The sequence below is a fragment of the Hemiscyllium ocellatum genome, chromosome 12 (genome assembly GCF_020745735.1).
Source record: "Hemiscyllium ocellatum isolate sHemOce1 chromosome 12, sHemOce1.pat.X.cur, whole genome shotgun sequence".
Taxonomy (NCBI): Eukaryota; Metazoa; Chordata; class Chondrichthyes; order Orectolobiformes; family Hemiscylliidae; genus Hemiscyllium; species Hemiscyllium ocellatum.
Window position 1 is genome coordinate 73,370,539 of NC_083412.1, and position 22,928 is coordinate 73,393,466.

General features: G+C 40.3%; 1 protein-coding gene across 3 annotated transcripts; it reads right to left on the reverse strand.

The window, feature by feature from the left end:
- Positions 1–8,629: 8,629 nt before the first annotated feature.
- On the reverse strand, positions 8,630–19,547 carry vgll3 (vestigial-like family member 3). Of its 3 annotated transcripts, none has more exons than XM_060833174.1 (4): positions 19,234–19,547; positions 17,339–17,576; positions 14,995–15,474; positions 8,630–10,267 (listed from the first exon to the last, which is right to left on the reverse strand). In XM_060833174.1, exons 1-4 carry the CDS (start codon positions 19,345–19,347, stop codon positions 10,236–10,238), a joined length of 864 nt encoding a protein of 287 aa, XP_060689157.1. In that variant the 5' UTR covers positions 19,348–19,547; the 3' UTR covers positions 8,630–10,235. The 3 variants fall into 3 exon arrangements, with proteins under 3 accessions (XP_060689157.1, XP_060689156.1, XP_060689158.1); XM_060833173.1 differs by having other exon boundaries at positions 17,339–17,579; XM_060833175.1 differs by lacking the exon at positions 19,234–19,547 and adding an exon at positions 18,061–18,951.
- Positions 19,548–22,928: the final 3,381 nt, after the last annotated feature.

The following is a 22,928-nucleotide window of genomic DNA, read 5'->3' on the forward strand; positions in this document are numbered from 1 at the left end:
AATCAATTTTGAGCAAGTTTTCTACTTACAAGCTTAAGACTTCTTCAGATTTTTGAAGACCATATAGGACTTGTACGTGAATAGCAATGCAGTGTCCATGTATTCATTTGATAGGGCTAGCCTATTCATTGACATACCACTCAAGGAAACTATAGATATCAGCACAGCGGCACTACATCATGGCAATCTAGACCCAATACCATTGTGTGAAACTGTATTCAATTAACTTATGAACTCAGCAACTCGAGCAACTGAGTTTTGTTTCCATGATGGCATGTCTGCCCAAATAGCGATGTTGTTGTGGAACCCTGCTACACCCAGCTCTCACAAATAAATTGTCATTGGATTCCATGAGAAATGTGCCTCCAATGAAATTACACTTAACATCCTACTCTTCGTGTGTTTCTGATATTTGGATGATACATTTACTGTAGATTAGATTAGATTAGATTCCCTACAGCGTGGAAGCAGGCCCTTCGACCCGACAAGTCTGCACTGACCCTCTGAAACGAAACCCATTTCCCTCTGACTAATGCACCTAAAACTATGGGCAATTTAGCTGACCTGCACATCTCTGGACTGTGGGAGGAAACCTGGGCACCCGAAGGAAACTCACGCAGGCACAGGGAGAATGTGCAAACTACACACAGACAGACAGTCACCCAAGGCTGAAATTGAATCCGGGACCCTGGCGCTGTGGGGCAACAGTGCTAACCACTGAGCCACCATGCCGCCCCATGGATTCATTTACTGTAATTGAATCCATGGCTACATGTAAGAACTTTCTTACACATCTTAATGGGCTCCATCCTGTATCCAAATTCATGCTTGAAATGGATCAATTAATTGATCACCCTTTCTTTGTTGTCCTAGTTTTGAGCTCTGCAAACCCACCTTCATGGTAAGTATACACATTGGATTGCTACTGTTTCATGTCCTATAAAATTGGCCTTATTGGCATTCTTGTAGGCCCCAAGCCATTTGTTCACTGTGCAAACCCAGTGTGGAAATAGGTGCCACCAAAGCCATCCTGCTGGATAATAACTACCCTGATCCAATCACTCCTCTTTATATATCAAACAAACTCATGAAATGTCCTAAGACCTCCTAAGTGCCCAAGCTACTAAAAATTGCCCCAGAAGGCTACAGTATCTCGAAGGTTTCATCAACAGCTGACTCACCCTATTATTATGCAACAGTAACATGCTGGGTGTTCATTACAGAGAGGATGCTACTGTCAAGGCAAAATGACATTCTGCCTGTCACGCAAATGAGTAATGTGTCATATGAATTTCAGTGTGGGTGCAATGTCCACTACATAGGCCATCTGTCTGAAAGACCAGCACATTGTGTCAACCAGGAGATTCCCTTGGCTGTTTGCAACAGCCAAGTTACTGACTGTACCCAACTAGCCCCTAGCAAAATGTGCAATAATGTTCAACGTTGGATGCGATTCTGCAATTGGACAACGTTTGATGGATAATCTTGAGGGTGCAAAGAATTGCACTGGCAACCACATTAGGATTTCAATCAAGTGTGCAGTGCATTCTGCTTGTGTGCTCAGGAAGCTATGTACATTAATACATAGGATCATATTCATTGTGGACAGAAAAAATATGTACCCACTATATGAACTTTCGACTCCACACAATAGGTGACAGCCATTTATTTGTTAATTTCACTGTCAATGCCTTGATCAATGAGAGTCAACCTGCCTAGTTTAAAATTTAAAGCAACTCTAGCATCAAACTGTCAATCAGCAATGATGCAAGCATTCTCCATGGCATTGCCTCCACTGATCGGATTTCACTTGCCAACAATCAGCACTCTCCTCTCATGCTGAATCAAATGTTAGTTTTCCCCTTGAACTGGTATTCTTGAAAATATACTGATGAGTGCAGAATGGAAAGCTTTGAAAAAATATGCCATCTTTCAGCAAACCTTAAGCTCTGTGCTACCAAAAACTTTTCAAATGTGTACTTGCTGTTTGTCCATTGGTCAGAATTACTCCTTTCTTTTTTAGCTCTCTATCTGAAGGCAGGTCTGACTCATAGCTCCAGAGAAATCCTGAATCCACCTGAGCAGGAATCAAAACCCATGCTGTTGGGATCAATCTGATCCAACCACCCATAGCCTCCCCCTCCCACACAGCCCCCCCCCCCCCTCCCCCCACCACCACTTAGGAGTCCAAGTTGCTACCAGAATATTACAGTCTGGAACTATGAACAATGGTGCTGGAAGTGTTAGATTGGTTTCCCTACAGTGTGGAAACAGGCCCTTCGGCCCAACAAGTCCACACCAACCCTCCGAAGAGTAACCCACCCAGACCCATTCCACTACATTTATCCCTAACTAATGCATCTAACACTATGGCCAATTTACCGAACATGCACATCTTTGGATTGTGGGAGGAAACCCACGCACACATGATGAGAATGTGCAAACTCCACATATTCGCCCGAGGCTGGAATCAAACCCAGGCGCTGTGAGGCAACAGTGCTGACCACTGAGCCACCATGCCGCCCATCAAATGTCTTTCCAAGAATCTTTGTTTTGGAATAAACTGGAAGAACTTATAAATGATACTCAACCTGTTGGGCTTTGTTTTATGGAAGCATTTACTGTGACATTAAGTCCCAAAGACATCCTGTTAATTTAATCATTAATCTAAAATCAAAATGCAGGTTTCAGCAATGATCTTGATCCATTTATCATTACAAAAGGATTAATTTTCCTGACAGGTTAGCTTTTCATCAATATCTTGTCTAGGAGTTTTTGTTTTGACTTGTTCATGGAATGTGAGTAACAATAGCAGGGCCAACAGTTAATATCCATTCCTAATTCACTACTGGGCGGTTAAGAGTCAACCACATTGCTGTGGGTCTGGAATCAAAATTAGGCCGGACCAGGTAAGGGTGGCAGATTCCTTCCATAAAGGACATTAATGAACCAGATGTTTATTCTTAAATGATAATTGGCTGTGGTTATGTGATTATCATCAGGGTAACATTCTTTTTTTTTGTAACTGAACTCAGGTTCACCATTGTTCTAATGGGATTTTGAACCCATGTGCCCCTGAACATTAACCTGGGTTTCTGGATTACCACTATGCTTCCCCATAGAGTTGAAGTCTGTCGTTTGGGGACAGGAGTTGACATGAATTAGTGAGTGTAGTCACACCACAGTGAGATTATTAGTCACAATTTAGAAACCAGTTATGCAATAACTGCCAAACAAAGAACTTTCCTGGGTAGGGCTTGAAATATCCTGCCCAGGAAAGAACTTGATGTATGTATAGATACTGCATCTTCATTCTCTGTTACCAGTTAAAATTTTACATGCAAATGGAACATGAAACAGAAAGTCCAAAGCCCTCGAACATGTTACAGTTTGAAAAAATGTAATTACTTTGCAAGAATATTAAAATTTAAGCTTAAATGCTGCACTGGATTGAAAATATAGTAGATGTCAATTAGAAGTGGAAAGAGATCACTTCTTCAAAAGGAAATTTATTCAAATAGGATCAAAAATTAGGTGTTATTTATGATTAATACTGTACATCTACTGACCCATCAATAGTGAAGTAACAGTGATATATTTATAATTGAGGGCTGTGAGTGGTTTGCAGGGGAACCTGCAGGTGGTGGTGTTCCCATATGTCTGCTGCTCTAGTCCTTCTTGATAGAAGTGGGCATGGGTTCAGTAGGAAGATGTCCCAGGATTCGTGAAGGATGTCCATCCAGTTTTAAGTTGCTAGAATGTATTCTGAGTTTAACCTATTTATTATCATGGTTGTGCCACACAACAAGATGGAGGGGTCCTAAATATATCGATGGAATTATGTCTTCAGGAGTGCTGTGCAGTGATTCCTTTGACCAATATTGCTTTGGTAAAAATGAAGCCAACTTATGTTTTTCCCTCATATTTATTATCTTAGCACTAGCCCAGACTGGCAGATTCTTCAGGTCTTAGCCAGCTTGGTTCAAAGTGGTACTTTCAAAACACCTTCAGTGATGGATATTTAAATTCCCACCCAGGGTACATTCTATGTCCTTGTGGTACTTCTTCCAAGTGATGTGCAGCACGGACCATAACTGATTCACTTGAGAGAAGCCAGCAAATGATCATCAAGAGGAGTTTTGTTGGCCTGTGCTTAATTTGACACCATGAGACTGGAGTTAATGGTGAGAAATTTAAGGGCCACTCTGTCTACAACTGTGCTGCAACATTTGACGGGTCTGACTTACCAATGGGACAGGACATAACTAGAAGCAGTTCTGTTTCAAATGTACATCATTCGTGTATGAATTCTTCGTCAGAATGTAATCATTCTTTTACTTTCTTTATCCATGCTCTATATCAACCACTACCATTCATTAACACATTGATAAGGGACATACAATGTTTCCTTTCAGGATAGACATTTAAAGACATTTAAATAAGGCATTGGCCTGACTAGCCATATTTCTCTAGAGAAGAACCATCTTTCGGATTACTTTTGTTTAGTTTCATGTCTTAAAACTCTGCATTAAAATGTACAGATTCCAAAATGTGAATAAGCAAACCTTCAACTGTTCACTGCAGACTTGCTGGCTTGGATAGATGTCACTTGTTCTTCAACCCAACAGCACAAGTACCATAGTGTTCTTCAAGAAATTTAAATTTAAACCTATTTCCATAAGCTCGATTGCAATCTCCAACTAAACAAATATCTAGCTCAAACCAAGAGAAAGTGATCAAGAGCTTCCTGATGAAGAACTTATGCTCGAAACCTCTACTCTCCTGCTCCTCGGATGCTGCCTGACTGGCTGTGCTTTTCCAGCACCACACTTTTCGACTCGAGCTCAAACTAGGTGAACTAACTGCCTTTGGTAGTTCTACTCTGGTACCATGTACCTACCATTGTGATTGCTCAAGGCTTGTTCAGTTCGGATGTTCATTATCTGGTTCCGTATCTCAATTCAAATAAACTATTATCAATAACATTTGTTAGCATCACCAGATCCCTAGAAGTTATATTTTTTCGAATAAAATGGAGTTCTGCAAGTGTCTCTTCAATAATAGGTCCTGAATTTTCCGTGAAAAACACAGCTGCCATCTAGTGAAACACCTATATCTAGCCAATACTACGCTATTATGATCCTGCTTTTTAATTCTATGGCTTCAAAAGCACCAAGCTGTTGCTAATCGTTGAGCAGAAAACAGTTACATCCAACCATTCCAGTAATAGCAAAACCTTCCGAAAAAATAGTGATACAAGTTTTTTTTTAAAATCTGGCCCTCCATGTAACCGCAATCACCGACTATTTCATTTAAATCGCCCCTTTGTATTAAAGATGATGATAGTGGTCCAGCCTGCAATCTACCACAGCATCTAATTAAAATATACACCTGCCCTACAACAACAACTTCCAACAACAACTCAAATAGCGGTTATAAGAACATCATCACTGCTGAAGGCAATGTTTGTACTGAGCTCTGGTGGGCATTGATTACTTGGCCGGCCACAGCTTGGCTAATTGGGCACTAGTTAATGAGGAAGTTGGATCAGATGAACGGCAAGGAGTACTTTTATTTTTTTGTCATCCGTGCTCTTAGTCCACATGCTCTAACATTTGTAAATGTGTGAATGGTCTGTGTGGAAGTAGGATAACAGATTAATGAGCCCGCAGTGTCCCTCAATTAGCAGTTTGCTGCCCCTGCACAGCTCCATCGAAATGCAGTTTAATTATACACACGGCAGATATTTTAAATACTTTACACTAAATTCTCAGACTTGGACCTCACTGAAGGATACAGTATGCAGAATAATTGCAAGGCTCTGGGGTCTCTCTGTAGAGCATTGTTGCAACACACTGCACCGTTTACACCAGTTACTCAGAGAGTGTCAAGAGGAAACCTTATTCATTACTTTGAATGAAGAATGAGACGAAGCCATTCGTTTCACAGACCACGTGCAGCTTACTCTATCATGGACCTCATTCAATTTATTAAATCTCAGGGGGCGGGGGAAAGGAGAGGTTCTGCTGCTCCGGAAAGCCAAGGTTGTTAGAACAAACCCCAGAATTATCTCAACATTTTTTAAAAAAATCCGGATCCTGTCATTTTCAGACTACTGATTTCATAATGGGAGCAGATGTGAATTTTAGGATTCTCCTTCAGAAGTTAGCACTGTACCTTCTGGAATTAACTTTGTCCCTCTTCTCACACGCCCACATTGCATAGGAAAACGCCTCCATGTGTACAAGGTTAGAGATGTTTTGTTTTCATCGGCCCCAGAGAGATACATCTGCAAGACGCAGAGATTCGAACATTGTGAACTCTGACTATTCAGATTTAGAAAGTCGTTATAAAGCCATTTCACAGTCGGGGTTTGTTTTTTTTTTCCGTGCATCACACGGATTTCTCATCCAATTGCAGTGCCTGAGTTAATTTGTCTCTGGCGCACATGAGGAAACGAGAGTTCATATTATAATAAAACAAAGAATAGCCATTGCAGCAAATCGGAAACAAAAACCTTCCAACAAAGGGCCTCTGTATTCGAAACATTGAATCTATTATTTTTTCTCTCTCGAAGGATGCTGCCAGCTCTGTTGAGTTTCACCAGCACTTGCTGTGTTTATTTCGGTTTGTGGCATACACAGAAGAATTCCACAGCATTTCACTTCTGTTTCAGTTTGCTGATTGACACCAACTCTCCTTAATTCGAATTTTATTTCCTAGCTTTATATTTTATCTGAACACCACAACGCCTCAGACGGCATGTGCTCATGACCGCTGATGTTTATCAATTCCACAAAAGGTTACCGAAAGGTACAAGCCACTGCCCAAAGATTTCTCCCGCGGTCTTTAACGTTGTCGGTTGCAGCCACTTCTCGGTGAAATTAACCTGCTGTAGACCACTCTGACCATTCTGTATTCTGTGGTGAGTAAGGTAGGCGGGTCCACTATGGCTTCAATCCCCACTCACCCATGAAGATGATATAGAGGTACACCATTCCAATCTCCCTGAGTCAGATAGAATCAGTAGATGCTTATAACATACTGAGTTTCTGTTGTGTAAACTATTTGTCCTGGATGTTAATATGATTATTAATCGACGAAGGGATGGCACATAACGACTAAATACGGTTTTGTAGCGAAAAAAAATGTAGAGGACCCGTAACCATTTCTAATCAACCTGTTCGCGCATATTATTACACACCTCTGGAGCAAACATAGAAATTGCTGGAATGTTTCAGCAGGTCCGGCAGCATCTGTGCACAGTAAAAAGAGTTACCACTTGGGTCGAGTGACCCTATCTCAGAACTCTCCTGGCTTAGAGGGAGGGACACTAGCGCTGCACTACAAGAGACTCATTTGGATTTTCGTACCGAACTAATTCATATTAACTACAAAGGCAAGTAAATAAACTCCATTAGAGTTCAATGCTGCCGTTGCATATTTTAAGGAGTCATTTTTAACAGCTATTTCAATTGACAAATCTTTGAAATTTAGTGATTCAGTACCATCAGATGTGTTGATACAGCTGTTACTTTCCACGGACGGAAATGGTGAAATTTCGATTATGTTACAGATTTACTCTTCAAAAATAAAGTATCCAGTGTCCAGATACCAATATGATAATTGTAACCGAATCTACAAACCAATGAAGTTCACTCCTTTAGCAGCATCGTTACACAGGAATTGATGTTTGAGTATACAATACACCTGGAGAAAATCATGGCAAGTGTTCTGGGTATAGTATCGGAAAACATTCATATAAAAGAAAGACTCTAAAAATTTTCTGTTGGGCTTATCATTGATTGCAATCATTGACATTTTCATATTGAAAATAATGCTTTTCAAATTTAATTATCCATCCAATTGATTATACTTTACACAATTACATTTCAGTCAGACAATTCATTTTTGTGTGTTTGTCATTTTCTGTGTGCATTGTACAAATATCCGATTTTGTTGATTGAAGTTGGTATATTCAATAGCCTGTTTTCCTTTACAATTGGAAATGTGCAAACTATGAGAGAGTTCATGTGTACAACAGTATACCTAGTTATATTTAGATTGTATTCCCTTTGGAAAGTTTCAAACGGGTTTTTGCATGTGTTATGCTATTTTTGACAAGTGCCATCATTTGGGAGTTCACTCTTCCCACATCTGTCATTCTCAGAGTTTAATCCATTCTGTCTGCACTGTTTGGATGCAAGATAAAAGTTGCCCATTAACACATACCATGACAGCTGCAGAAATTTTAACAGAGAACAAATTTATAACAAACTTTTTGTATGTCCCGCAGATGGTTTAAATCTGATCCATCAACAATTTCACTATTGGGTGAAATTACATTGTACAGAACCCACACTCAAAGAAAATAAAAATGACTGAAGTTATTATTCTTCTAGGAATTGGCCTAATTTTGTTTATGTAAATATGCAACACCTCCAAACAAGACACAGTATTTAATACTCTGTCAGTTAGAACATAATGGTATAAGATATAATCAGATAGTTAAAAATAAAACTCAGACCACAAGAGATTTAACAAAGTATCATCATTATTTGCAATTTGAATTATTTACAAAGCATAAGAACATGAGTTAAAATAAAATTCTCCTTCAAACAGTAATTAAAAATCATGCAGTTGAAATATGGGTAATAGTTCCAACAAGTTTTTTTTAATTAACATCAACAATGCATTTTACAGATTTCTGTAAAAAAAAACACCCAAACATATTCAGAGAAATTTGCCACAAAATGTTCCATTGATTTTAGCCTCACTTTATGCATTTGTAAACAGAGAATGATATATGTAACATCTTGGAAGAAATATATTCAACACAGAATCCTGACTGCCTTTAAGAAAAGAAAAAAGTCCAAATTCAATCAGAACTTTCAAAATTGATCATAGGCAAGAATGTTACCATGTTGTACATAGTTGAGACAAAATGTGGAGCTAAAATGTCATTCATCCCGTTCAGAATGACTTAAGCAGTTGAGTTTTGGGTGCATTATTTTATCACTAACTTTTTAATATGAATTGCTGAGTCTGGATTTTTTTTTAAAAAAGGCATGAATACAAATAAATGTGAAATGTTGAGTTTTATAGTTTCCTATGAATTGAGGGCAATTTTCTTCACTTTCCCAAAGCATATGTTGTATAGCCTTCATACTTGCCACCATAAGCATTTGGTTTTTTTTTAAAATACTTAAAAAGGGAAGAAGTTACCTTTTTAATAGAACAAAGTATAAAATAAGGACAACCATAAATGGATTAAAAGTTCTATTGCATCTGAAAGGTGCTATATTATTTTTCTTTTTGTGGATGCCATACAATGTTCAGGATGAATGTCAAGTTTATAAAGTTTACCTTATGACAATCAATTATTAAAAATTTTGAAGGAAGTAATCCTTGTAGAATCTGGATGAAAAAGACCTTGGTGTCCTAAGAAGTACCTTTTTCAGTAGAAAAATCTGCCCCCCTTTTTCCCCCTCTTTGGTTTCAAAGCAATGTTGTTATCTTAATTCTACCTCTATCAATTTTTTTTTGCAATAAGTTGGTGGTTAAACCAATATGCTGAATACCAACAAAATGAACATTTTGCTATAGTAGACTAAATGAAAGAACATTAAACCTGTATTCAATTTAGGACATGGTAAAAGTGCTACTGCAGTCCACAAATGATTAACTATACTTAAATAAGAAAAATGAAATCAAGAAAAAAAATATAGGAATCCCTGGTAGAGTCACATTACATTTTTAACAAGATCAGAGTAATAAACAGTTATAAAAAACTCCAATACTTCACATACTTATAACCACAAAAATAAAAGAATTTATGTTGTGCCTAATACAATTTTCCACCCAGTGCTTCACTCTCCATAAACTTTTACTTGAAGCTGATCTTTATCCAACAGATTCTGCTAATGGTCCTCTAGAGCGATCAAATTCTACAAAACACAGGCTATGACACTCTTTTCCAGATGCTGAAATTAGATAGCCTTGTTATTTCACTGCAACAATAATTGTTGATTCACTTCACCACTTTCACTTAAAATCATCATTTATTCTACAAATTTACTTTTCATTTCATTAAAACATTTTGCCAGCTTTCTCAGAGTACACTGTTATAGAAACCCCGTATTTTCCATCATTACAATTTCTGAAGGTAATTGGTCAAAAGCAAATACTTTGGGTCATTACTTCAATTCCATCAGATTGCAGAGATGAATTTTTCATCAGCCTGTGAGAGATCCACCGTACCAAAGGGCTGAAATCAATAGGAAATGGAAACATTTCAGTTACTAGTGGTTAAAAAAAGGATAAATATGAACCATGTAAGTTCTTTGCTTTATCACCTTACTATAAGAACCAAATATCTAACTATATCACAAAACTAAGTTCTAAATATAGCTTTACAATTTACCATGATCTTAAAGTTATCTTTATTTCTAGACAAATGAAAAAGGAAAGTAGTATTTGAAACCTCACTCAAGTTAATCAAACTGAACTGTTAAAATGTTCACAGATGAGTAAAAAGGGTGAATGCACAATATTTTCAACTGTAATAAGAAAAAGATAAGATGGTATTTTATTATGATTATGAAAAGCAAGTAATAATCCAATATATTTGTTTTAAGCTGTTGACTCCTATTGATTGAAGTTACAACTGTAATATTAGTAAACCATGTATTTTTTGTGCAACAGCCTTACACCTTTGATTCAGCAGTTACAAAATTATACAATTTACTTCTGAAATGTGGCAAAGAAAGACATACATTGTCAAAAGATTTCAGGCAAACTCTCTGTTCAGGGAAAATTCTCTATTTAGCCAGTTAAATATTTTACACAAAGGTACAGCTTTTTTTTTTAAAATGTTAGTAATGTAACACAGTTTTGGAACACTGATTATAAATGTGTCACACAATGGTTGCACATGGATTTTCCTTCAGAGGTCCCTTCAAAAGTGATTTTGCCATTTTGTCCTTTCCTGTAAGATGGAACAACTAGAGGATAGCGATCACATCAAAGAATGAAAAAAAAGAGCTTTTAGAATGAGTCATTAGGTTGATCATTTTTTTAAAAATCAGCAATACAGTTGCATTGACATCATTCAGCTCTTCAGTTTGTTAAAGGAGATGCCATGATGAGAAATAAAAATGAGGGACTATGGTTTAATAAATTCCTTATTAAATAAATAGAATATGGATGGATACCATATTTCATAATATAATTGTTTTTTTTCATTAGTTGTGACAGTAAATTAAGAATACAGAGTGTGAAAAATTAATAGTTTGCAAGCATTATAATGTTTAGGTAATAGTCCTAATTCTCAGATGCCATACTTTATTATTTTGGGAATGCTCCTCCAAAATAAGTCAACCTCTTTAGATTGTTAAAAGCAGGAAGCAATCTCCAAACCAATTTTTTATTTGTTCCTTTTCCTCTAAATTAAGTTAGTTCCTGTTTTGGTGTTCACCTTTTTGGAAACACTAAGACATTGCCATCGTTTGTTGTAGATATATATTTCCAATTTTTTATTACATCTCTCCTAAAGGTAATCACATGAAATTTGAATCATTAGCTCCTGTTAATTGTATACAGATTTTTAAAATAAAGATTGTTGTAGCAATGAGTCACCTTTCAAGTCCCTTCCTACAAAATAATTTACAGCCATGTTGTCACCAGTCTGAATTTACACAGCAGCCAACTGATGTTGTATAACTTCAGATTGAGTTTCCACTGGAGCACTCATTCATTTGGTGGAAGCTGGTCCATGGGCATGCTGGTAGAGAAGGCTACCACTTCTATGTGGGAAAGGGTAGATTCCATATTTCTGTGAAAATCCCTGTGTCGGGTTCATGCTAGATTTCTCCATGCTCCTTGGCACTGATGACAAGCTTTTTAGCAGTCTTCCCAAGACAATGAGTACTCTGTTTTGCATACTGATAAGCGTGTCTTCTGAATGGTACTGTATTGAAGTCCTCACTTCAAATGTCTACAGCAAACCTCACATGACCTTGCCTTCTGGCTAGCTGGCATCTTTGCCCTTTGGCAAGGCTGCAAATACTCAATCATCTTTCATGTGCTGATTGTACTTCATCATTATCATCTCAATTACATGCAGTGTTAATATCTGAGCTACTGGCTGTGATTATAAAATCAAGTGACAGTATTAGGCCTTCACCATGCAGTGCTTTAACTGCTTGGACAATGTGCATGTGATGGACATCTGAAAGATAAAGGCATGCAGGTAAGGGTTGGTATGGGAATTGGGATAGAATGTGCATGTTTACACCATCTGTGACTTTTAAATCAGAAAATAAAAATGTGGGATAAGGATTTGGTAGGATGTGAGAAGGAGGATTAGTTGCATAGAGATCATGATCTTTGATGGTTTCAGCCCTTCAGTTGGCATGATCGAGTTTTTGATGATGATTTAAAGAGTGTCAGAGGCTCCCACTGTCATTATTGACTATGACATTTGAAAATGTCTCATTAACCTTATTGATTCAGATGGGGCTATTGAACTTTTTAGTCTACATTCATATCCTTGCGATGTGGACTGATTCCTTGCATTGCCCTCCACACCTATATATTCCAATTGACGTGTGTGTGTGTGTGTGTGTGTGTGTGTGTGTGTGTGTATACGTACACACACAAATTAATTATAACCTGGCCCCATACAGATAAATTAATGAGCCAAAGGCCCAAGATGGCCTGATGCCTGCTTGTTCCTAAGTCCCTCTAAAATGGGAGACCGGTTGGGAGTAGATAAGAAGGCAGTGTGTCGGCCACTTGTTACATTTAATAGTGTCCCTATAGCTTCAAGCACATCAGCAAAAGATCAAACATTCAGCCCAGTACATGTTTGGTGGTAGAAACAGTTAAGGGCTCCAGTCACTAAAGATTGTCAGGGCTCTGGTTATTGGGGACATTAATATTTTGTGTATTCAGGAGGGGGAAGAGTTTCAGTTGGTGCAAATTCCAGGTTTCAGACTGACAAAGTTATGGATATCAGATGGTCTGGTTACAGAAAGGGTTTTGAAAACAAAATAGAATGACTGCATTAAGCCTGGTAGACTATATACATTTACAAACATTTTGAGCTATTGTCATTGAAGTCAATAAAGTTCAGGTGGAAAATGTAAGATTTTTTTCATTTGGTTGGGAAGTTGCTAGTGATACACTATAAATTTTAAAACCAACATCAAGTGACCAAGGTAAGTTAAGAGAATTTTGTTTTTCATTTAACAGTAGATGGGGCAGAGATTAGAGAAGAAATCTGGATAATATTTCAAAGGAAGAAAGATTCTGGACAATAGAGAGACAGGAGGGAATGGGATTCATTTTGGATCGCTCTAATGAAGAGCCAGAATTGTTACAGTGGGCTGAATAATCACTTTGTGGGGAAACTTTCATTGTTCATACTCATTAATTTCCACCTTTGTTATTTGCCTTGCTGCAGTTACAAATATTTGAATGCTGTTGTTAACAATTAAATTTAATATGTTTAAATTTATACATTCATAGTCTAAAGTCAACCAGAAAATTAATAAAAATCAGTCATACAGCACAGAAACAGACCCTTTGGTCCAACTCATCTATGCTGACCATGTTTCCCAAACTAAACTAGTCCCACTTGCCTGAGTTTGCCCCATATCCTTCTAAACCTCTCTTATTCATGTACCTACCCAAATGTCTTTTAAAGGTTGTAACTGCACCTGCATCCACCATTTTCTCTGACTGCTCATTCCACATATGAACATAGAACATAGAAAATATCTGTGAAAAAGTTGCCCCTCAGGTCCCTTTTAAATCTTTCTCCTCTCACTTTAAAATTATGCCCTCTAGTTTTGAATTCTAGAGAGAAGACCTTTGCTATTCACCTTATCATGTCTGTCATGATTTAATAAGCCTTCATAAGATCAACCCTCAACCTCCTACACTGCAGCGAAAAAAGTCCCAGCTTATCCAATCTATCCTTATAATTCAATCCCTCCAATCTCAGTAATACTTTGAGTCTTTTCTGCATCCTCTCCAATTTAATAATATCCTCTCTATGGCAGTGTGAGCAGAATTGTACACAATATTCCAAAAGTGGCCATACCAATGTCTTGTACAACCTCAACATGACATTCCCAATTTCTACATTCAATGATCTGAACAATGAAGGCAAGCATGCTAAACACCTTCTTAACCATCCCGTGTGCCTATGATGCAAATTTCAAAGAACAATATGAGGGTGATGGTCTAGTGGTATTATCATTGGACTGTTAATCCAGAGAGCCTGGTAATGTTTTGTGACCCACATTTGAATCCCCCCTATATGGTGGGATTTGAATTCAATAAAAATCTGGAATTTAGAGCCTAGTGATGACCATGAACCATTGCCAATCGTTAGAAAAACCCATCTGGTTCACTAATGCCATTTTAGGAAGAAAACTCCCATCCTTCCCTGGTCTGGCTTACACTCCAGACCCACAGCAATGTGGTTGATTCTTAACTGCTCTCTGGGCAATTGGGAATGGGTAATAAATGTTGGCCTAGCTGGTGATGCCCACATCCTGTGAATGAATAATAAAAGAAAACAAAAGTGTTCCTGAACTCCTAGGTCTCTCTGTTTGAGAAGACAACTCAGGGCTCTACATGTCCTGCCCTTGTTTGTTTTACCAAAGTGAACCCTCAGCTCATGGGCCCAACTGATCAAGATCACTTTGTAATCTTAAAATATCTTCTTTACTGTCCACTATACCACCAGTTTTATTATCATCTATAAACGTACTAACTGCACTTCCTAAATTCTCATTCAAATTGTTTATATAAAATTAGACCCAGCACTGATCCCTGCAGAACACTGGTGATCACAGGCCTTCAGTCCAAAAAAACCTTCCAAAGTGATATTCTTCTTTGAAGCAAAAACACAAAACTCTTTTCAAAATGTTGTTGCCATTATAGCCTGCACTAACAATTGCCAGAAAGAAAAATGCTGCTCACCTGTGTCAAAATTTACGGCTTGTGCCATCTCAAGAGTTCCATGAAAGGCTCCAGTCCAAGACGAACCAGCAGCAGGGTCTGTCTTTGTGATTTCACCAGGTGTTGTGGTAATCCTAGCAGCTCTCACTGATGGTACCAATAATGACCCATAACGTGGGTCTAAATGTGGACTGTGATGGTGGGTGTGGGCATGTGGATGATGCATATGTGGGTAAACCTCATGAACAAGTGGATAGCTGGAACTCCCTTGTGATGACAATGTGTAAGGCCACGGCTCAACATTGGATGGGGGAGCACTGGCTTGGTGTAGTCCATGTCCTGGCCAAGCCATGGGATCTGGGGAATGAAACACGCTACCAGTTGCAGCAGAGATATCGGGGTGACTTGCACTCAGAGCTGGAGGTGCTGGGGCTTGGTAAGTGCTGCTCCAGAAAGAAGCAGGGAAATTGTTCTTCTGATTTGTAGGAAATGGCAGTCCTTCTGAAAAGGAAAAAGAAAAATAATTAATATTTACTTTGAATTATTATTTGTAAAATGCTACAATACATATAGACTAAATGCATACATTTACATAGTGACTGCAAATCGTTCCTGTATCAAATAACTATCTATATTACTGTGCAAGAGATAGCAAATTTAAAGGAACAGCTAATGTAATCGTACAGTCATGGAGTTGTACAGCATTGGAACAGACCCTTTGGTCTCTCATCCTTCACAATAGAAAGACGCAAAAGGTCTGTAGCATCTATAAAGAGGGAAAGTTGGGGTTTTTTTAGACCAAAATGAATTGAAGAGCAATTCTTTATTCTGTTCAAAAATGTGTGTGGGTGGGGAAGAAAAGTGGAACAGCAGGAAAGTTCAAGAAAAGGGCAGAGGTGGAGAGAGCTTAGAAATCAAAAGTGCTATGGACCAAAAAGCAGAATGAGTAGTAATGGTTGTGGTTTGTGAGCAAAGGATCGGTGTTAAAGGCAGAGTAAAAAGCAACTGTGACTACAACCGAAAATATGAACGCAAGATACGGGCATTGTAGCGGGGGGGGGGGGGCGGGGGGTCGGGGTGCAGCGGATATCAGGATGGGGAACAGAGTTCATGGTCGGAAGTTGTTGAGCTTCATGTCCAGTTCAGAGGCTGTGAAATGTCTAACCGGAAAATGAGACGTTGTTCCTTCAGTTTGCTTCGGGCTTCAACTGCAGCAGGTAGAGACCAGATCTGTTACCAGGGGAACAAAGTGGTGGATCTTGAAGCGACAGATGACCAGAAGGGTCAGGATTACCTTCACGATAATCAACTAAGCAAAAATGAAAAGGTGCGTTCGGAAAAAAAAACGCAAAGGCTATTTAATATGACTAGATTCTTTAAGAAAATAGAAATGAACATGAGTACTGTGCTGGTCCAGCCTTCTCTCAAGATCTCTGCAAGTGGATTACTTTAGCCAGCGAGAAATTAACCTTGAGGAAAATAGCATCTGAAAATTCACTGGAATATCTGGTGACAGAATCGTTTCCGAGCCCGATATCTTTATTTCCCCTAACGGTTTGGCAAACGCTTTTTAACCTCCCCCTCTCTGTAGTGTGTGTATTTTAATTTGTGTGTTCTGAACCCAGTTTTCCCCATTTTTATTCACTGACATCTTGTTAAAATTGCAAATATTCCAGCAGACTCTCGTCACGTTACGACCCATTTAAAACCCAAACCGGTTGGATTTAGTGATGGAGAGCGGTGGGTGGACAGGAATTCACAGCAGCTGCAATGTTGGGAAAGAGGCTTCCTGGAGTAATCCGGGCAGTTCCAATGCAGCAAAGAGGTGGTGAAATAAACAAAAAAGGGCAAACTCGCCGAGGGTTGGATTTCAGAGAAGGATAAGGCAACTTTATGGACAGAAGCCGTCAGGATATTTTGTCATTTAGCAAGTTTGCAGAATACAGTGTGTTTCTGTAAAGAAAACGCGGAATTGTGCACTTAAACGGTAAAGGCGAGAGAAAATCCGAAATGCGATCTCTCTGAAAATCGTTGGACGGATTCGAAGTATCGAGTGTAGAGCATGAATTTGACGAATGCCTACCTGTAAGATGTATTAAATTACAAATGATAAACAACAATAAAAAAAACCGCTGTATATTTGATCGGAGCGAGTAATAAAGTTCAAATATTGCCCGTCGGTGACATTTCTCTTCTCCAAATGGAAATGGGATGTTTCCTTTCCTGAAGTGGAGTGCTCCAGGGCAACCACCTACCTGCTTACCGTGTGCACTAAGTAAACGCCCTCAGCGTTTCCTCATTGACCAATAACGTCCCCAAAATCAGCTGGGGATTCACTAAAGTTTCCAGGAGTAGTTTTCCCTACCTTTCCAGGCGGCGCTGGAAGAAGCCAGCGGCTTGGAGTTGCGGTTGTCGCTGGGGAAGTTGCTCAGGGCCCGGCTGAAGTGTTCATCGACCACGGCGCCGATGTCCCCCTGGAAGTAGGTGAGCAGCACGCATCTGGAACTGATATACTCGGCCTCAGGGGCTTGGTCCTTTTCGCTTTCTTTGCTTTGCGAGTTGTTCTCCGTGGACTCCTGCATCTTGTTGTACAGGGCTAACTTCTGCTGCAAGGAACAAGTGGCAGATCAGACACAATTTAATCTCACAACAGCAACACGGACAAGACACGCAGATCCCCTGTTGGAGAAGCGAGTTGTATTTACTGCACCCTCCACTGCAGCCAGCGAGGAAGAGAAAAAGCTATGTCCTAATTCTTAAAAAAATACAAGAATCAACTGTCACGCCAGAAAACATTCGCCTTAATTTCACTGGAAAGTTTCGTAACAGGAACTTCGCTCACATGCTGAGAAAAGGGTACAAGACAAACATATGGTTCAAACTTATAGACTAAATTCTCGATTCCAAGATGTCAGAGATGACAGCGCTTGCTGAACGGAATATTATCAGAATGCTATTTTTATTTCGTTAATATTAAACACGATCTATTTATTAACAGAATATATATAGACAAGTCCGCTTAAGAAAACGCTATCATGTAGGTCATGTGAATAGTGTACAAGATAAAAGAAAAATCAAATCAGGGACCCTTAAGTCACAGGTAACCGCCAAGATTTCAAATCCTCTCTCCCGTTCATTTCCAAGGGAAAAGATTTCTGTTCATTGTTGCTGTAATATCATTCCCCACAATATCCCTTGAAAATGTCGCTTTCCCACGGTTTATTACTGCGGTCTAGCCTGTCTGCTTGCAGAACTATTCACATCTTGAATGAGTTTAGCGTGGCATTATATAGTTTATTCAATACACATTATCCAAATCACTTTGCACTGCGGTAAATTACAGCGTTATCCTAATTCACTTGCTCCATTCACGTGTGTTCACCACTTGCATTAATTGGGGGGTTTTCATAAGGATATTTTTTTCTCTTGTACTTCTGTCCAGCGATATAATTGTCCATTGATTTGATATCTGCTCAGAAAGAAATTCCAGGGGCCTTTAAAAAAAAGGCAGCGAAAAAGTCAACGTTAGATCCGAGAGAGAATCCCGTTGGATTTGAAATGTTTCTATCTTCACGGATGCTGCCAGACCCGGTGATATTTTCCAATAACTCTCTGCTTATATTTCAATAGTTAGGCAGTTGTAAGCTGGAAAGTGAGGGGCAGATATTAACTGGGTGGCGCATTTCCAACGTTATTCCGTTGTAATTTAGTACCACACCATTCAAATTTGGCCATAAACTCCAAATCTCTCCTTTTGTACTGAACGTGTTTTATTAACCAAGGCTGAGAATGTGCTGTCACAGTGCATCAGATACAAAAAAAAGGTTCGTTTTCTAGTTTAAATGGTCGGCTCGGAGATGTCTTCAATATAAATTGAGGGTCTCCTGCTGACAATTGGATATTTCTCTTCCTAGAAATGATGTATCCTCGACCTGTGTGCGAGGGAGTGCTGCGAAGCTAACTCTGGGAGCTCACAGCCCTCCGGCTCACGGGCTGCTATGCAGAGAATTTCAGAGCGAGTTGGTCAGACATAACCAAGAGATCGCGTCATGTGTTGTCAAACGGAATGAAGAAACCACAACGGAATTTGACAGCTGACTTGTAGCCAGTTTACAAGGCAGCTGCTAATTCGCCTCTTGTCCAATTCCTTCCCCCACCCCCCTCCCCACCCAACCAACTACACACACCCAAAGCCTTCACCCATGTTTGTCTCAATCAGATGTCAGTCAGACTTTGGCGGCTGTTCTTCTTCGCCCTTACCTGCTGAGAGTGATGATGACGGTAACAGGCTGCGGTGTACGCGGCTGCAGCGGCTGCTGGCAAATACTGGTGGGCTCCATAAGACTGATGGTATCTAACGTCCAGACAACTCATGGCCGAGCATTGACGGTGCGGGCTGGGTTCAAGGGGATCTTACGCGGGGCTAGTCCCTTGCATCCTGACTTTATAAACGCTCTCCGGACTGAACAGGCAATTGAGGCGATTTGCATGAAGATAATGCGAGGCCCCCTCCGCCTGGCCGGTGCCGGGACTGGGGGAGAAAGTTTTTTTTTGTGGGAGTGGGGGTGTCAAGCGATTGATCGGAACATCAGCAACTCCGCCCGCATCCAGGGGATTGGACCAGGCACAGCCCTCCCTCCTTTCTCCCATTGGACAGACCACCAGCAAGTACCACCCTCTCCCGACCCCACAGTCGATTTGAAATTCCGTTCCTTTCCTTTCAATCTTTTTTCCTTTAACTTTTATAACATGTGCAAATCACCGGGCCAAATACGCTGGACCTGTTTTTAAATGTCCAGAAAATACTGTTGGTATTTATCTCATGAAGGTTTCCCCAGTCAGCAGCTGGATAGAGACAGGGTGAACGCTTTCCGCTGAGGTTTTAGGGCAATTTGAGGAATGCTGTGACCGGCACCTGCAGAGTGCATCACTGACTCTATAATGAACACTACCAAATCTGGCAATCGGTTTTGCAGTGTTCTGCTATCGAGCATTTGGACACTTAGTGTCGACTAATACCCAACTCAAATTCATAGAATCCCGACAGCGTGAAAGCAGGCCCATTGGTCAGACTGACCCTCCTAAGACCATCCTACCCAGACCTAACCCCTACCCTAACCCTGTAGCCTTGCATTTCCCCTGGCTTATCCACCTACCCTGTACATCCCTAAACACTATGGCCAACTTAGAAAGGCCAATCCACCTAACCTGCCCATCTTTGGACTGTGGCTGATAGATAGGGAGAGAACATGAAAACTCCGCCCAGACAGTGGCCAAGCAGAATCAAACCCAGGTCCCTGGTGCTATGAGGCAGTAGTGCTAACCACTGAGCCACCCTGCAATCCTGTTGATTTGCAATAAGATTGATTTGTAATAATGCTGCGCCTCACACTCATTTGTGTGCTTGGCTTCACCTCGAATTCAAACAGTGTGTCTTCACGTCCCACTTCCAGATGCTGGAATCCATGCTCCAGGCTTGCATTTCAGTGCAGTACTGCAAGTTGCTGCAATATTGGATGAGTCATCTCTTGAATGAGCTGTTAAACTAAGGCTATGCCTTTTCAGGGAGAAAGTGAGGTCTGCAGATGCTGGAGATCAGAGCTGAAAATATGTTGCTGGAAAAGCGCAGCAGGTCAGGCAGCATCCAAGGAACAGGAGATTCGACGTTTCGGGCATAAGCCCTTCTTCAGGAATTCCTGAAGAAGGGCTTATGCCCGAAACGTCGAATCTCCTGTTCCTTGGATGCTGCCTGACCTGCTGCGCTTTTCCAGCAACACATTTTCAGCTTATGCCTTTTCAGGGAATCACTAACAAATCCCATGAAGCTAAACAAGGGTTAAGGCACTCCTCAGTGATGTTACAGGCAAAATATACCTCTCAAGTAACAGGAGCTATCTGAACCCTCAGCCAACAGTTCAGCTCTAAGCTCTAATGTCCTGCCATTTCTAGTCCTGAATGGGCATTAACTCACTGGAGTAGGAGGCTTCACAAATAGCCCCATGCTCTATAATGGGGGAATCTAGTCAGTGCAAAAGATAAGACTGAAGCATTTGCCACAATCTTCAGTCGTAAGTGTCAAACGGATGATCCACCTCAAGCAATCTCCAGCCTCATGACTATTTGAAGCAAATTTCCTTCACTCCAGGTGATATCAAGGAACAGCTGAAGGAACCAGATAGTTGGAAAAAGAATTAGCTCCAACAAGATTCTGAGCATAGTACTGTTTTCCAGAACCAGTCAAGCTGTTCTAGCACATTTGCAACATTGACATCTATCCAGCAATGAGGAAAATGCAACACAATTCCAATTTGGCCAATTACATCTAAGCATTCTATGTGCAGTCATCAGTGAAGTGGTGGAAGGTATTGTTGACAATGATATCAATAGTTCCTAGTCAAAAATAAACTTCTCACCAATGCTTCAGTTTGGGTTCTGTCAGGGTTGCTTAGCTCCTGACCTCATTACAGACTTGGTTTAACCATGGAGAAAAGAGCTGAGCTACAAAAAAAATACAGAGTCTCTTGACTTCAAGGTTGCATTTGATTGAGTCTGAGATCAAGGAGCCTGTGAAAAACTAGAGTCAATGGAAATAGGGGGAATAATCCCCAGTACCTGGAGTCATACTTAGCATAAAGTTTGGGGTCATTGGAGTTGAATCATCTCAGCCACAGGACATTACTGCTGGAGGTCCTCAGGATAATGTGCTAATAATGTTCATGAATGACCTTCTCTCCATCATAAAGACAGGGTGGGAATGCTCACTGAGGTCTGCACAATGATCAGCAACATAAGTAGCTCATATCCATATGCAACAAAAACCTTTAGATTACTTACAGTGTGGAAACAGGTCCTTCGGCGCAACAAGTCCACACCGACCCTCCAAAGCGCAACCCACCCAGACACATTCCCCTACATCTAACACTACAGGCAATTCAACGTGGCCAATTCACATAACCTGCACATTTTTGGACTGTGGGTGGAAACTGGAGCACCCGGAGGAAACCCACGCAGACACAGGGAGAATGTGCAAACTCCACACAGAGAGTCGCCTGAGGCGAGAATCGAACCCAGGTCTCTGCCGCTGTGAGTCAGCAGTGCTAACCACTGTGGCATGGTGGCACAATGGTTAGCACTGCTGCCTCACAGTGCTAGAGACCTGGGTTCGATTCTCGCCTCAGGCGACTCTCTGTGTGGAGTTTGCACATTCTCCCTGTGTCTGCGTGGGTTTCCTTCCACAGTCCAAAAAAATAAATGTGTAGGTTAGGTGAATTGGCCATGCTAAATTGCCTATAGTGTTAGGTGGAGGGGTAAATGTAGGGATATGGGTGCGTCCCTCTTCAGAGGGTCAGTGTGGACTTTTTGGGCTGAAGGGCCTGTTTCCACACTGTAAGTAATCTAATCAAAAACCTAGACAACATCAAGGCCTAATAAGTGGCAAGGAACATTTACAGCACTTATGCATCAGGCAATGACTGTCTCCAACACGCAAGTAACCCTTTGACATTCAATAGCATTATCAATATACAAACATATAAAATAGGAGCAGAGGTAAATGGTTCAGTCGCTTGAGATTGCACCACTACTGAATTTCAAATTCCTCATTTCCATCTACTGCTAACCTTGGATTCCCTTGCCAAACAAAAGTAAATCCATCCCGAACTTTAAAATATTCAGTAACCCCGAATCCATCACTTGCTGTGACCGAGCTCCAAAGCTGCACAACGTACTGAGAGAAAGTAAATCTCCTCAATTTGAATTCTACCTGGAAAAACTTCCTCTAATTTTAAACAGTGCCCCCTAGTTCTGGATTGACCTTTCCTCATCCACCTTGGTTAGGACCATTCAGGATCTCTTATCCTTCAAGCAAAACACCCCCTTGCTTTCATGAATACAAGTGGAAACAAGCCCAGTGTGTCCACTCTTTCTTCCGAAGCCACCCACTAATTCTAGGTATC

Bases quoted from the DNA above. Each gene is read 5' to 3' on its own strand.
- vgll3 (XM_060833173.1), bottom strand. From the start codon at position 19,347: ATGAGTTGTCTGGACGTTAGATACCATCAGTCTTATGGAGCCCACCAG. The intron at 17,580-19,233 runs GTAAGGGCGAAG...TGTTCCTTGCAG, and splicing joins GTCATCATCACTCTCAGCAG to CAGAAGTTAGCCCTGTACAA. The intron at 10,268-14,994 runs GTGAGCAGCATT...TATTGATTTCAG, and splicing joins AGCCGTAAATTTTGACACAG to CCCTTTGGTACGGTGGATCT.